General features: G+C 52.3%; 1 protein-coding gene across 5 annotated transcripts in view; it reads right to left on the reverse strand.

Moving 5' to 3' along the window:
* Nucleotides 1–4,304: 4,304 nt before the first annotated feature.
* LOC310707134 (putative cation-transporting ATPase 13A4) overlaps nucleotides 4,305–15,779 on the reverse strand; it is a 47,627-nt gene continuing 36,152 nt past the window's right edge. For 4 of the 5 annotated variants that reach the window (XM_083503932.1, XM_083503930.1, XM_083503928.1 and 1 more), the window contains 9 exons: nucleotides 14,600–14,642; nucleotides 12,926–13,035; nucleotides 12,153–12,249; nucleotides 11,740–11,812; nucleotides 11,459–11,633; nucleotides 11,150–11,343; nucleotides 9,165–9,253; nucleotides 7,791–7,871; nucleotides 4,305–5,064 (listed from right to left, as the gene is read on the reverse strand). In XM_083503932.1, the coding sequence (XP_083360058.1) occupies nucleotides 4,828–5,064; nucleotides 7,791–7,871; nucleotides 9,165–9,253; nucleotides 11,150–11,343; nucleotides 11,459–11,633; nucleotides 11,740–11,812; nucleotides 12,153–12,249; nucleotides 12,926–13,035; nucleotides 14,600–14,642 (1,099 nt within the window). In that variant the 3' untranslated portion in view covers nucleotides 4,305–4,827. The remainder of the gene's footprint in view (nucleotides 5,065–7,790; nucleotides 7,872–9,164; nucleotides 9,254–11,149; nucleotides 11,344–11,458; nucleotides 11,634–11,739; nucleotides 11,813–12,152; nucleotides 12,250–12,925; nucleotides 13,036–14,599; nucleotides 14,643–15,779) is intronic. The other variant, XM_083503931.1, reaches the window with a different exon arrangement.

A 15,779-nucleotide genomic window follows, 5' to 3' on the forward strand; every position in this document is an offset into this window, starting at 1 on the left:
GAGTCCTGCCCTCCAGCGCAAGAAAGGGGGTGGCTTTGGGGAAGAGTTTGCATGGCAATCCTTCTTCCTCCTGCTGTGAACTCATGACTTGTGCTGCATCCCGTCATGGAAGGAAGCAAGTTCTTATACATTCAGATCCTCTGAGCCCTACAAGTCCCTGTGTGGCAAGATGGGACCCAAAGGAGAAGCTGGGGCAGCCCCTGTCCCGGTCTCCTCTTTCCTGATCCGGCTCTTTGTCATCGCGTGAGGTCACACCCGCCCCTCCACCGAAAGCCCAGGTGACTCCCAGGCTGGCATGCAACTGCCTGCTTTGCACAGGTGTGTGAATCAGGGACTGGCAACCCTGTTTGCCCTCTGGGTAGCCGTGCGCCTCTTTCCTGCCAGCTGGCAGAGGGAAAGTTGGAGTCCATCCCTGGTAGGAATATTCCGCTTGCTGCCCCTAATAGGATTAGGGGCTTGAGAGGATGACCTCCTGCTCCCTCCCTGCCCTGAGGCGCTTGAGTGTAGGAGGGACTATGCCAGACTGGTCAAACTGGTTGGGCTGGTGGAGATTACCTTGAACGGTCTGCCGCCTGGCAAGAGCCCTTTGCTTTCTCTGCCTGGGCTCTCCTGGAAGGAGAGGGGCTTTGGGGGAGAGAAGGGGACCGAGATGCTTCCTCCCTCCTCCAGCTGCAGAATATGCTCAGCCTCAGTCTGTGGAAAGTGCAAAAGACGCAGGCCCAGCCGAGACGGGCGCGGGGTCAGGCTGAGAGATGGCGGGCGCAGGGGCTCTCTGCCAGCCTCTTACCGGGCTGGGAGTTCCCTTGGAAGCCTGAGGAGGAGCAGGGAATATGAGGCTTCTGTTGGAGTTAGCCCAGCAAAGGTGAAGAGGCGGCTTCAGGAAGTAAGAAGACCCATGCTGGATCAGGTCCGCAGCTACAGGGGGGCTAGACAAAAATTTTGACCCAGATGAAGCCTCCAGAGGGGTGCCATTGAGGCTCCCAGCATGTTTGTGCATGTGTGCAAATCCATGCAGGGAGTGCCAAACTGGGTCTTTGGCCCAGGTGAAATAAAGCCTAGTTTTCCCCATATAATAATAATAATAATAATAATAATAATAATAATAATAATAATAATAATAATAATAATAATAATTACTTATTTATACCCCGCCCATCTGGCTGGGTTTCCCCAGCCACTTTGGGTGGCTCCCAACAGAATATTTAAAATAGAATCAAACATTAAAAACTTCCCTAAACAGGGCTGCCTTCAGATGTCTTCTAAAAGTCAGAGAGCTGTTTATTTCCTTGACATCTGATGGGAGGGTGTTTCACAGGGCGGGCGCCACCACCGAGAAGGCCCCCTGCCTGGTTCCCTGTAACTTGGCTTCTCGCAGTGAGGAAATCTCCAGAAGGCCCTCGGCGCTGGAGCTCAGTGTCCGGGCAGAAGGATGGGGGTGGAGACGCTCCTTCAGGTTTACAGGACCGAGGCCGTTTAGGGCTTTCAAGGTCAGCACCAACACTTTGCATTGTGCTTGGAAATGTCCTGGGAGCCAATTTAGGTCTTTCAGAACCAGTGATATATGGTCTCAGCAGCCGCTTCCAGGCACCAGTCTAGCTGCCGCATTCTGGATTAATTGCAGTTTCCGGGTCACCTTCAAAGGTAGCCCCACATAGAGTGCATTGCAGTAGTCCAAGCGAGAGATAACCAGAGCATGCACCACTATGGCAAGACAGTCCATGGGCAGGGAGGGTCTCATCCTGTGTACCAGATGGAGCTGGTAAACAGCTGCATTGGACACAGAATTAACCTGCGCCTCCATGGACAGCTGTGAGTCCAAAATGACTCCCAGGCTGCGCACCTGGTCCTTCAGGGGCACAGTTGCCCCATTCAGGATCAGGGAGTTCCCCACACCCGCCTGCTCCCTGTCCCCCAATAGGACCCTGCAAGCAAGATTTGAGCCAAAGAGCAAAATTATCCAGCAACTGGGATTCAGAAGCATCACTGCCTGCAACTGCGGAGACAGAGCAGAGCCCTCTCCCCCTCTTGGGAGGCGCACCTGCCACTCTCTGCGCATAAACCACGTGTTGCAAGGCACCAGTAACCCTCCCATGACCTCATGCCTTCCTGACGCTCCCCTGGATTCTCGTCACATGCAGAGAATTGGGAAATATGGCACAAACAGCATCCCTGCAACTTTCCGAGTGTTTCCTGGGGACCAAATGCTGGTTTCTGTGTTGCCACACCTTGTGTGCTCACCAGGGAAAGAGTTCTGTTACTATTTTGCACGTGGCTCTCAAGGCGCCAATGGATTAATAGCAAAAGAACCTTTCTCTCTGCACACATTTATTCTAAAGAGTTCTCTGGCAATGATCAGTGTTTCCCCGGCTCTTCAAGGGAAGAAAAGGGCGTCCTGTGCCCAGTTGATTTCCTCTATGCAAATCCTCTCTCTTCCTCCATGCTCGCCTGCCAATCAGGATGTGAAATGCACAAGCCAATTAACTGGCCTAATTACCAGGGTTGTGTTTCCCAGCTGCACTTTCCCATAGCTTTGGATCTCAACCTCAAAGCCGTCAGAGAGGAGCTGCTCCTTCTTCCTCTCCTTCTTGGGCAACTGAGCAGCAGTGAGACACCTGAGCAATTCTCCTCTAGGTTCTCTCCCCCCGCCCACCCCCTCTGCCCCATACCTCTGATGCAGCCCCTTGTGCTTCTAAAAACATGAAGTCATCTTCTTCTTCAGCGATCCCTCGTAGCAAAGTAAGATTGTCTTCCATGAACACGGTTTTAACCATGAGTCCGTAAGTAGCTGTGGGGGCCAATTCTGGATCCACACGTCCCTCCACAGTGGGGACATAGGTTTCCAGACGGGAGTCGATCACGGTGAGGGTTTGCCAAGCGTGCCTTCCTCTTACCACCTTTCTCCCTTGCGTCCTGAGTTCGAGTGTCTTCAAAGCCCAGGACACCTTTGGGAAAGGCTGTTCTCCAATTGGAGCGCTCGCAGGCCAGTGTTTCCCAGTTGTCAGTGTTTACACTATTTTTTTTTTAAAAAAATGCCTTTAGACAGTCTTTGAACCTCTTTTGTTGACCACCAGCATTACGCTTTCCATTTTAAAGTCTGAAACAGAGTAGTTGCTTTGGAAGACAATCATCAGGCATCTGTACCCTCTTTAGGCCTAGGCTATATAGCAGCACAGAGCAAGGAAAATTCCACCCGTTTGGCCTCCAGCAGCCCTCCTAGTTGCTCCCGAGTAGACAGCAGCGACAGAGCAGCCGGGTGTTCCTGGCTCAGGAAGGCGGTTCCTGGAAATGATGTGCAGTTGAGAGAAAAAATAAAGGAACCGGGGTGGAGAGGAAGTCATGGGATTCGGAGAATCCCATTTCATGGATTTGATATTGTTTTTATGTACAGTTTTCTTTGCTGTAGTTGTTACGTTTGTTGTTCTTTGTCTTTTCTTTCTGTTATTTTTGTTATATTATATATAATAAAAGGAAGGTGGTTCTTGCTCAGGGTGAGAGGCTTCCCTGCCTCTTGTGGGCTCTGCACCCCCTCACTAGCACCCCCTTCACTTCGTGAGGCCCAAAGGAGAGTGTTATGCACTGAGCTGAATAGGATCCAAAAGGCAGCAGTCTGATTGGTCCTAGAAGAATAGGATTCAGAATGCAGCAGTCTGACTGGTCCACAGGAGCCACCCAATCCAGCTCCAGGTGGAAGTGAATCCGCAACCTGATTGGCCTACAGGAGAATCCCAGAATTAGCCAATCACCTGCGGCCCATTGTGTCAATAATGTATATAAAGCAGACATTCTGGGGGAACTTCCATTCCTCCTCACCACTATGAGCTGAATAAAGAGCATGAAATCCACTCTCGACTCCGAGTTTATTTCAGAGAGCTTTGCAGCAGCTGGGCCAGGCCCAAGAGGGGATCCCATCCGGTGCAGGATCCTGTCCTCGCAGCAACAGGGATTCAGAGGTAGGCTGCTCCTGACCACGGAGGTTCTGCTGTCTCAGTCTATCTCTGCACACAGAGTTCCCTGGATCAGGTCCATGGCTCAGGTGGTCCAGCAGCGGTCTCAGTAGACAACCAGGTGCCCCAAAGGGACATCGCAAGCACATCTCCCCACCTGCCAGTCCCAGGAAGAAGCTTTATTCAGAGACTCGTTCATGAGTCGTCGTCCCCCAACTCTCCTTGCCCCCCCCCGCCCCACTGCCACAAACTATGGGCTGCTTCCAAGGCTGCTTCCAGACAGTCGTCATATTGAGCGTGAGATTGAGCTGCAAAGGAAGAACTTCAGGCTGTGCCAGTAAACGGCATCTGGTGTGCTTCTGCAACAAACTCGCTTTTTTATTTTTTAGAAAAATCAAGGTTTGTTGGGGCAATTGCTCTGGAGCAGGGCAGGGTAACAGCGTGAAGCAACGCAGGATAAACTCCCCACAAGCAGACCCTGCTTCTCTGCCTGCTTTGCCGCCTCCACCACGGGCAGAGAAGCAGCGCTGGCATCAGTGCCCATTTGGGGCAAGATCGCGAGAGAACCCACAGGCTCCGAAGGATCTTGTGCTGTTTCAGACCCAATTCTGGCACTGCTTCTGTGCTGGTGGTGGAGGTGGCAGGCTGGCCGGCCGGCCACGCACGGGGCTGCCACCTCGAGGGCTTCGGATGGCACCTAGTGGCAGAGCCGGATCTGGCCTCCCAAGCTTTGTCCAAACAGCAGCAGCCGAGGCCTGCGCCCGCCTCTCCGTCGGCCAAGGAATCCTGCCCTCAGGGCTGCCCCTTGCTGCTGCCAATGGCACCCACTTTTGACCAGGGAGCAAGGAGGTGGCCCTTGAGATGCAGACGTGGCAACCTCGCTTCAGACGCTCGGCCCGCAGACGGGCTCTTCGTGGCTCACAAACGCCGGGTTGCTGTAAGCCGCCCCAAAGCCAGCCACGCGAACCGCGTCGGGGCTTGCAGAGTCCGTTCGGTTGAGGGGCGGCCAAGAGGGGTCCTTCTCCAGGGCCCTCCGCAGCTTCTGGTATCGGCTCCTGGATTGGTACCCAGAGGCTCTCTTCAGAAGCGCCCACAGGGCTCTGTTCTCAATGACGGCCTCCTGCAAGAGAGAAGGGGGATCAGGCCCTTGCGTGGGGAAGAGGCAGAGCAAGTGGAACTGAAGCCTCAGCAGGCTCCGTATTCATTTAATAATAATAATAATAATAATAATAATAATAATAATAATAATAATTAATTTGTGTGTGGGAATGGAGTGATTGCTTTTGTTTTTGTTATTGAGTCATGTATTTTGTGTTTTCATCTTGCATTTTTATCCTGTGTCCTTCGGACGAATGGCTGTTGGCCTAAAGCTGAGATAGATAGATAGATAGATGGATAGATAGATAGATAGATAGATAGATAGATGATAGATAGATAGATAGATAGATACAGTGGTGCCTCGCAAGACGAAATTAATTCGTTCCGCAAGTCTCTTCGTCTTGCGAGTTTTTCGTCTTGCGATGCACGGTTTCCCATAGGAATGCATTGAAAATCAATTAATGCGTTCCTAGGGAAACCGCCTTCAGACCAGGTCCGGGGACAGTCTATCCCCGGACCTCTTCTGAAGGCTGGGGGGGGGGGCAAGGGCTTTTCTTCCCACCCCCAGCATTTTAAAAAACCCTGGGACAGCGGAGGACTTCTCCGCTGTCCGGGCGATCTTAAAATGCTGGCGGGCGGCATTTTAAAATCGCCCCGGGACAGCGGAGGACTTCTCCGCTGTCCGGGGCGATTTAAAAGCCCCTGGGAAGGTAGGCAGGGGGGACAAAGACTTTCGCCCCCCGCCCGCCTTCAGAAGGTGTTCCCGCCCCCCCGCCCCGCTTCAGAGCACCGGGAGAAGCGATCTCCCCGCAGCCCCTTGCTTCAAAAGAGGTCCGGGGGCAGCGGGGAAGAAGCGCTGCGCTTCCCGCTGTCCCCGGACCTGGGGCTGCGGGGAGAAGATCGCTTCTCCCCGCCGCCCCTTGCTTCAAAAGAGAAGACCCGCTGTCCCCGGGGCAAGCTTCGTTTTGCAAAGCAAGCCCATAGGGAAATTCGTCTTGCGAGGCAACTCGAAAACGAAAAAACCTTTCGTTTTGCGAGTTTTTCGTCTCGCGAGGCGTTCGTCTTGCGGGGTACCACTGTAGATGATAGATAGATATAGATAGATATAGATAGATAGATGATAGATAGATAGATAGATAGATAGATAGATAGATAGATAGATAGATGATAGATAGATAGATAGATGATAGATAAAATTTATCCTTAGTCTGCTTTTTCCCCAGCCCAGGAATCAAGGCAGCTTCTGCAGATAAAACAGAAAGTGCCCAAAACTGAGATGATCATGAAAATGTAACTGAACACGACCAGAATTAAAATACAGTGGTACCTTGGTACTCGAACGACTTGGCTCCCAAACAAATTGGCTCCTGAGCGCCGCAAACCCGGAAGTAAGTGTTCCGGTTTGCAAACGTTTTTCAGAAGCCAAATGTTTGACGCGGCTTACGCTGCTTCTGATTGAGTGCAGGAAGCTTCTGCAGCCAATCGGAAGCCGTGCCTTGGTTTCTGAACGGTTTCGTGAGTCGAACGGACTCCCAGAATGGATTAAGTTCTAGAACCAAGGTACCACTGTATGGATTTCAAAGAGATCCGTCCAAAACACAGTCAGCCACGATAAGTGCAGTTGGGAAGACCCTCCTTGCCATTCCTGGGGTGCAGCCGGGACAAGCCCTGCATTGTGGGATGCGAAACACAGGTAGCAGTGAAGTACAACATTCCTAGAGTGGACGTGCAAGGGGGTGCTTGGTTCAGCCAGTAGAAAAACTTCCTGTTTCCTCCTGGGCTGGGACAGACTTCCTCTGCATGTGACCAGAGATGGGCATGACCTTACCTGTCCAGGTAACACAAAGGGGCAAGTCACAAAGCCCTCTCTCTCTGTCTCTGACTCCATTTATAGAAGAAGCAACATCTCTTCAGCTTCCAGCCAACAGAACACAAAGGAACCATCTCCTTATCGGATAGATTCTACATGTTTATACTTGTTTATACCTAAGTCTGCCTTCAGGGATTCATCTGTGAACTGACTGAATGTGAGTAAACTTCTTTTATACTTTTTACACAAGACTGTGTCGTGCCTATTCCTTTTAAAGAGGAGTAAAGGGGATTACAGGGATGTGGGTGGCGCTGTGGGTTAAACCACAGAGCCTAGGACTTGCCGATCAGAAGGTCAGCGGTTTGAATCCCCGCGACAGGGTGAGCTCCCATTGCTCAGTCCCAGCTCCTGCCAACCTAGCAGTTCGAAAGCATATCAAAGTGCAAGGAGATAAATAGGTACCGCTCTGGCGGGAAGGTAAACGGCGTTTCCGTGCACTGCTCTGGTTCGCCAGAGGCGGCTTAGTCATGCTGGCCACATGACCCGGAAGCTGTACGCCGGCTCCCTCGGCCAGTAAAGCGAGATGAGCGCGGCAACCCCAGAGTCGTCCACGACTGGACCTTATGGTCAGGGGTCCCTTTACCTTTACCTTAAAGGGGATTACCAGGAATCTTATATTGAAAGGCTAAAACTAGCCTGCTGCAAGCGAACCGCTGCACATTTTAAAAGGGGAATGTTAGAACTCTGCTAAGTTATAGAACCTGCTAGCGCAAGTTAGGAAGGATATTATTCAACAATATATCTTCTCCTGCCTCTCTGAACATTCCCACACGTATCCCAAGAGGAGGAGGAGGATTGGACTGGGCTCTCACACCCCCTGCAGCCCTTCAGGGGGCCTTGAGCAGCCCAGGCGGGGGAAGCCAATGGGTCCAACTCACCTCGATGACCAGGGAGACGGTGAAGGTGATCAGCAGCAGGCCCAGCAGGGAGAATCTCCAAAGGATGGGAGTGCAGACAAGCTGGGGGGGGGGGGATGGAGGCAGAAGCAGGTCAGAGACATGGGAGGATGGAGGGGGAGAAGGCACAGCCAGGGCGGGGGGGCACTGCCAGCCATGCCCCCTGCCAAGCATGCCCAGTCCAAAGACCCCGTTTCCATGCCCACTTTGCAGTCTCTCCCCCCCCCCCCGCCTCTGGGATGCTCTATTTTACTCCAGTGGGTGTAGTTGCATCAGTTGCTGTTATCATTTATTTCAATTTAATTTCATGTATTGCACTTATATGCTGCCTTTCATCCCAAGGGCTCAAGGGGGTGGGCATGGTTCCCCGTCTCTAACCCCCCCCCCACACAACAGCCCTGTGAGGTAGAGTCAGACTGAGAGGCAGGTACTGGCCCACCCAGGGAGAGCTTGATGTGTGAGCGGGGAGGCAGGATTCGAATCTGGGTCTCTCCCAGGTCCCTAGCCCAGCATTCCTAACCGCTAAGCCCACCAGCTCTCCTGAGCATCAGTGTTACAAAGATACCATTCTTCATTTTTATGCTTGTTATTAACTCATATTCCTGAATCGCCTTCTCCACGTGTCTCGAGGCAATTTACAAATGCACCGTAAAAACAGTTAAAAATGGGTGTTTTTAAAACACAACAGTACATAATTTCCCTTGCTTTAAAATCTAAGGTAGAGGCCTCTGCAAGGAGCAGAAGGGAAACTTCTGTTATGAGGCCACCTGGTGGCTGCCTTTGCACACTGCAGGTTCTTGAGATGGCTTGGGGGCCACCACTTGCCCTGAATCTGGCCCTCAATCCACTCAGGGGTGGAGCTAGTGATTAATTGTGCTATTTTTTAACCCCAGTTAAATATACGTCTGGGATGACAGCAAGGGAAGGAGATGCACAGGGGATCAGAACCTGCGGGGGGGGGGGGTACTTTTTTTAAAAAAAGTATTTCTTTCTTTCATAAGTTGTATACACTGCTGGACTGTAAAAGGGGGGGGGCTCAAAGTGGTTTATTTAAAAAAGAAAAAAATGATCCTGAAAAATTCACAATGCTTTAAAACGTGTGAAAAGTTAAAATGCTAAACCAGGTTAAAATAACTTCCTAAGCATCTGGGCAGGAGGATTATTTTAAGGGAGGGGGGTGTTAGGTGGGGCCCCTCCCACATAGGAACCTTATAAGCTGCCTGAAAGAGGGCCCTGCAGGGCTTTAGGGAGGGGTCTCACGCCAGGCCTACCGGGAGACCCCCAGAGGGGCAGCGGGAGGGGGGGGACTAGGGACGAGCTGCAGCACTTGGGGCGAGGGGGGGCATTTCTACTCACATCCATCGTGGCATAGAGACCCTCGATGTGGGCAAAGAGGAAGAAGAGGCAGACGGCCAGCTGCAGTGCCAAGACCAGGACAAAGACATCTGGAAGGAAAAGGCAGTTGGGGGTGAACTGGGGGAGGAAGGCCGTTGGGGGGGCACAGAGCCATGGAACTGGAGAGTCGGGGGTCCCCAAAGGTCATCTAGTCCAAGCCCCTGCAATGCAGGAATCACGGGGAGTTGAGAGAGGGCCTGGGGGCTTCAGCAGCCTGCAGAGCTGGCAGGGAGCAGGCTTGTTTTCTGGATGGGATCTGAACTGAGGGATCTGAAGACAAGGAAGGAGATTCCAAATGAAGACGAGGAAGAGCTTTCCAAAAGGAAGAGCCATTGCGCAGGGGAAGGGTCTCCTCAGGAGGTGGTGGACTCTTCTTCCTTGGAGGTTTTTAAGCAGAGGCTGGGTGGCCCTCGGTCATGGATGCTTCCGTTGCAATTCCTGCATTGCATCCCTACGGAGTCCCTTTCAACTCTACAATTCCATGATTCATGGTATAATAATAATAATAATAATAATAATAATAATAATAATAATAATAATTTTATTTATACCCCGCTCTCCCCAGCCAAGACCGGGCTCAGGGCAGCTAACACCAGATATAAAACAATTACTTAAGATACAACTTAAAAACAAGATTAAAATACAACATTAAAATGCAGCCTCATTTCAATAGAAACTCAAATCAGAAACTTTTTGGGGATGAAAACGTCAAATCTTCACCAAGGCCAACTATCCAGACTGGTCCTACGTGGGTCAGGAAAAAAAGCCAGGGAAGTCCCCAAATAGGAGTTCCATCACAGAAGGAAAAAGGAAAAAGGAAAGAAGGGGAGGGAATCAAACTGATTCTAAGCCAAAGGCCAGGTGGAACAACTCTGTCTTACAGGCCCAGCGGAAAGAAGTCAGATCCCGCAGGGCCCTGGTCTCATGAGGCAGGGTGTGATGGCCTGGGATTCGGACTCGGAGGCTGAACCTGAGGAATCCCAACCTGCACAGGATTCCCCGCCTCCAGAACCAGCTGAGCCGGGGCTGGGGCTTAAGCCTGAAGGGTCCTCACCTGTGCTGGATCCTCAGGTGCAGGCGTCAGCTGAGTCTGCTCTGGTTCCTGAGGTGATGGAGGACCCATTGCCTGCAGGTGCTCCACTCCCAGCCCTGTCAGGGGAGGCTGAGGTTGCCTCTGGGTCCGGTAGCCCTCCAGCCTCTCCTGAGCTGCAGAGGCTCAGGGCAGAGAGGCGGAGGGAACTAAGTTCCCACAGGAGGAGTGCTCGCCTCCAGGCCAGGAGAGGCAAGTCACCTGTGGACTGGGGCCGCCCTATGCCTCGGGGCAGATAAAAGCCGGCCAGCCCCAGTCCCAAGTTGGGGGAGCAACGTTGTTGGTTGCTAGTTCCTGCCTGAGTTCCTGACCCACCCTGGCTCCCTGCATGCAAGCCTGTTCCTGACTCCCTGCCCTGCACCCGGCTTCAGCTACTGCGAACTGCCTCCATGTTGCACCTTTGACCACGGACCAGACTTGGACCTTGCATCTCTGGTAACCCACGGGACCAGCACACAGAGCGTTCCACCAGGCCAGAGCCAGTGTTGAAAAGGCCCTGGCTCTGGTTGAGGCTAATCTGACTTCCTTAGGGCCCGGGACCTCGAGGGTGTTGCTATATATGGACCTTAAGGTCCTCCGCGGGGCAGATCGGGAGAGGCGGTCCCATATGTATGAGGGTCCTAGAGTTCTAACCAACCACGTCAAAATAAAAATGGACCAAGCGTTGTCCAAAGGCCGACCCAAAGGGAGAGGACTTGCGAGGCTTCAGGAAGGCGGGGAGGGTCTGGATGCAGCCCACCTCCGACTCTCAGGAGGGAGGCATGAAGCCTCCGATGGGGATTCTGGCTCTTGGGGTCTCCGAGGGGCCACATCTCTCTCCACCCACAACCCCACCAGTCGATCTCGTTGCTCTTACGGTTTCTGTACACAGGTTGCCTGAAGGGCTTCCCCTTGGAGAAGACCAGAGCCACCAGGAGGCAGTTGAAGGTGGAGAGAAGCCACACGGTGGTGTTTTCGTAGCTCTTGTACCCGTTGTCCACATCGGCCTCCGTCCGGTTGCTGGGCGAGGCAGGGAACGTGGCGTCGCTTTTGTTCCCAGGAGAGCAGGCGCTGAAAAGGACCCCGGGGATGGAATCAGGGATGCCAGGAGCCAGCCTTCTCTCCCCCACCTTCCCCCCAGGAGGGTCCCCCAGCCCATCTCCAGGCAGCAGCCAGGCCTCCCTACCTGAGGAGGTCTCTGGTGGAGTACCAGGGCTGCTTCTGCACCAGGACGAAGCCGCAGACCTGCATGGCCAGGCTGAGGAGGAGGTTGAGCCCCAGGGAGAGCAGCAGAGGCGGAGAGGTGAGCCGGGCAGGGGGCCTGTGAGGAACCAGCTTGGGGTGGGCCTGATTCAGGCTCACTGCAAAGAGAGAGGCGGGCGGTGGGGATGTCCCTGGGGCAGCCAGAAGGCCCCCGGAGCCCAGAAGGGCCGGCACCCTAACCTGGAGTTGCTAGGAAGCGCTTACTTGTCATGCCAACGAGAGTGCTGATGGCCAGGTCTTGGAACAGAAACTGGTAATTCCCAAAGGTGTTCAGTTGCTGGAAAAGAAGAAGAGCAGGAGGGAGCCAGGTTGAGGGTCCAGGGCCCAGGCACCCCCAACGGAGCCACATGGCCCCTTCTGTGCTGGCTGGAAAGGGGGCCCGGAGCCAACCGGATTCCTGCTGCTCCAGAGGGCAGCATCCAAACCAATGGAGTCAACTTGCAAGGAAGGACCCTTTCAGGAGGGTAAGAACTGTTCCACAGACTCCCTCGGAAGGGGGTAGAATCCCTTGGTTTGGAGTGCAGCAGCTCCCTGGCCCTCCGGATGAGGCATGGAGGACACCCGGCCATTGGAGAGACACCCCCCCCCGTGCCCACCCCCTTCCCCTGGCCCTGTACCCAGTAGAGGAGCAGGACTCCCAGGTACTGGATGGTGCTGTAGAGAGCCATGTATTTGAACATGCAGAAGGAGGTGACGAGGGCACAACGGCCTTGCCTGCGGGGAGAAGGAGGAGAGGGAGAAGGGTTGGCAAGGAGGGCCTGGAGAGGCCTGTGTTGCAGCGGGGGTGGACTACAGGATCCCCTCCAACTTTACACTTCTATGACTTAGAGAACTGGGAACCAGGCAAAGGAGGAAAGTGGGGCCTCTTGGGCGGTTTCAAGCCCTCTGCACGGCCTCCTGCCAACCTGTGCCAGCTCAGCACCCCCACTCTGCGTCTCGACATGCAGGGGGCCGGGAGGCCAGCTGGCAAGCCCCAGCTGTGCCGCCTCCTTCCATTGGCCTGTGCTCCGATGTGAATCAGCGACCCGGGCTTCAAAGCCAGGGCACGCTATCAGCAGAGCGAACTGCGCACACAGAATAGGCCTGAGGCTTGTGGAAGCATGCTACAACTACAGATTTATTAATCATAAATCAGGACAAAGAAACATGTCGCCTCTCTCTTGTGTCGTCTCAGAGAGAACTGGAAAAGCAAAAGCTATACACACAACGGAAGTTCCCAGCATACTGTGCTGGAATGTAAACAGACCTGTGACACGTAACAATTCCACATGTCTGTTCCTTAAGGCAGAATGGAAATCTCAACACTGCGTCCCCACCCCACCCCCCGGCTTGATTCTGCTCACCAGGGGGAGAGAGGGCCCCACCTTCCCCACAGGACTCTGGGGCTCACCTGATCAGCTCTGGGACGCACTCGATGTTGGGGGTCTTGGAGGTGAAGGGGGAAGCCACCGAGGCCTCCTGCTCGGAGAGGGAGATTCCAACATGGGCCACTTTCAGGGCCTGAAAGGCAACAGCAGCCCAGTCTCAGGACTTGGGGCAAGGAAGGACGCGCTTGCAGTGCAGGAACCCCCGGGCGACCGACACGCCCTGAGATGCCGCCGCCAGCACCCCAGACACACACCACCTTGCGCTCTGCAGACCCGGCAGGCCAGCAACCCCTCGAAGCAGCTGGCAATACTCTGGGGCGGCCGTGGGGGAAGGAAGTGTGTGGCCGGCCTGGGAGTTTATTTTAGTTAGCTCAGCGGGTAAAGCATCAGACTCTTAAGCTCAGGGCTGCGGGTTCAAGACCCACGTGGGCTAAAAAGATTCCTGCATTGCAGGGGGCTGGACTGGATGCCCTCAGGGTGCCTTCCAACTCCACGATTCTAGGATTGTAAAAATAAAAACCGCAACCAAGCAAAGAAAAGACAAAGCAAGTAAAATTATCAATAACATAAATTGACAGCAGCAGTCCTAAGACTTTTGAAAAACTGACGGGAAAGATCTGAAACCAGGAAGATCAAGTATTTTCTAAAGACTGGAGTAAATTTGTAATTTATTTTAAGGACCACTGTAAACAGTTAAAAATCTTTGGCAGGGATGTAAAGACACTTGCAATGTGATTTTTTTATGGTAATTATGGTTATACTGTATAATAGATAGATAAGGGTAAAAGATGAAGTAAATTCAATTTTAAAGATGGAACCCATGAAGGGAGGGAAAGCAGTCTAAGGGTATTTTAATGTTCGAAATGGTTTTGTTTTATATGTATAATTTTTTTTCAAAATCTTAATAATAATAATAATAATAATAATAATAATAATAATAATAATAATATATAATAATTATAATATAATTATAATTATAATAATTATATATATATATATATATATATGCAGGTTTTGGTGTCTTCGGGTGTCTTCCCGTGTAAGAGTTGGGGTGTCTAGGCGACGTTTCGACGAGGTCTCACTCGTCATCTTCAGGCTGGTGCTTTCGGCTTCTTGTTACTGGAACAGAGCAGGATCTCAGTGTTTGAGTTGAAGACACCAAAACCTGCATTCCTGTACCCGTGAAAATCTACGAAAGCATATATATATATATATATATATATATATATATATATATATGACTTTTGAAAAGTTAAAATAGCAGCAGACTGCAACAGATTGAAGCTTGCATTGATTTTCCAATCACCTGAACAGGCTTGTCTAAGCAAGAGGGCTTTAAGTGGGGACCAAAAAGTGAATTGCACAAGCGCCTGGCGGATATCCATCGACAGGGAGTTCCAAAGCGCAGGGTGCCCTAAAAAAGGAGGGCACAGCAGCAGGTCCATGGGCATCCCTGGGCAAAAGAGGCCTCTGCAGCCCAGGAGGGAGAAAGGAACTGGGCGCTCCGGCTGCAGGTTCTGCTAAGGAGCAGCCCATGGACTCAGAGGAGCCGCCGCTCTCAGCCTTGCTCAGGACCAGTTGCAGGTGGCATTTGCCCGTGGATCTGGTCCGTCCTGCACCTGCCTGTAATAGGCTGCCCCTCCCCGGAGACGATGGACCCCTTTGGAAGGTTTCGAAATATAGTTCCGTATACTGACCCCGCAGTCGTTGGCACCGTCTCCACACATGCCCACGAAGTAGCTGGGAAAGGAAAGGGGGGAAAGTCACGCAAACACACGCAGAAAGGACTCGTCCAGACTCCCTTTTGCATCGTCTTTCTCGGCAGAGCATTTGTGCTTTAAAGCTCCGCGTCCGAGCAGAGTGTTCAGGGTTGCTTAACCTGTTCAGGTGAAGGTCAATTCTGTGTCCAGGGCAGCTGTCTACCAGCTCCATCTGGTATGCAGGATGAGACCCTATCTGCCTGCGGACTGTCTCGCTAGAGTGGCGCATGCTCTAGTTATTTCCCGCTTGGACTAGTGCAATGCGCTCTACGTGGGGCTACCTTTGAAGGTGACTCGGAAACTGCAATTAATCCAGAATGCGGCAGCTAGACTGGGGACTGGGAGCGGCCGCCAAGACCACATAACATCGGTCCTGAGAGATCTGCGTTGGCTCCCAGTTTCCAAGCGCAATTCAATGTGTCGGTGCTGATCTTTAAAGCCCCAAATGGCCTCGGCCCAGTATTCCTGAAGGAGCATCTCCACCCCCATTGTTATGCCCGGACACTGAGGTCCAGCACAAACTGTCAAATTCACTTCAATAGCAGAGTCTATGTACACAAAGTTTCTCCTGACATTGAAGTAACAAGCCACATCCAGCTTAGTTGGATCTCTGCATGTTCATTAGAACCATGCACAGCATTGGACTGAGCCATCCCCCCCCCTCTTTGCTGGCCAACATTTCTCCCCCTCTTTGCTGCCTGGACACTGAGATCCAGCACCGAGGGCCTTCTGGCAGTTCCCTCGCTGCAAGAAGCCAAGCTACAGGGAACCAGGCAGAGGGCCTTCTTGGTGGTGGCGCCCGCCCTGTGGAACACCATCCCAGCAGATGTCAAGGCAATAAACAACTATTTTACTTTTAAAAGACACCTGAAGGCCATCCTGTTTAGGGAAGTTTTTAATGTCTGACACTGTATTGTTTTTGATATTTGGTTGGAAGCCTCCCAGAGTGGCCCAGTCAGATCGGCGGGGTATAAATAACAAACCATTATTATTATTATTATTATTATTATTATTATTATTATTATTATTATTATTATTTGCCCTCGCACTTTCCCCGGGAAACCCGCCGTCAGAGCAAACAGCAACAGGTTTTCGGCAGATCAACATTTGCTCTGCT

Source organism: Podarcis liolepis, assembly GCF_965112155.1.
Source record: "Podarcis liolepis genome assembly, chromosome: 5".
Classification (NCBI taxonomy): Eukaryota; Metazoa; Chordata; class Lepidosauria; order Squamata; family Lacertidae; genus Podarcis; species Podarcis liolepis.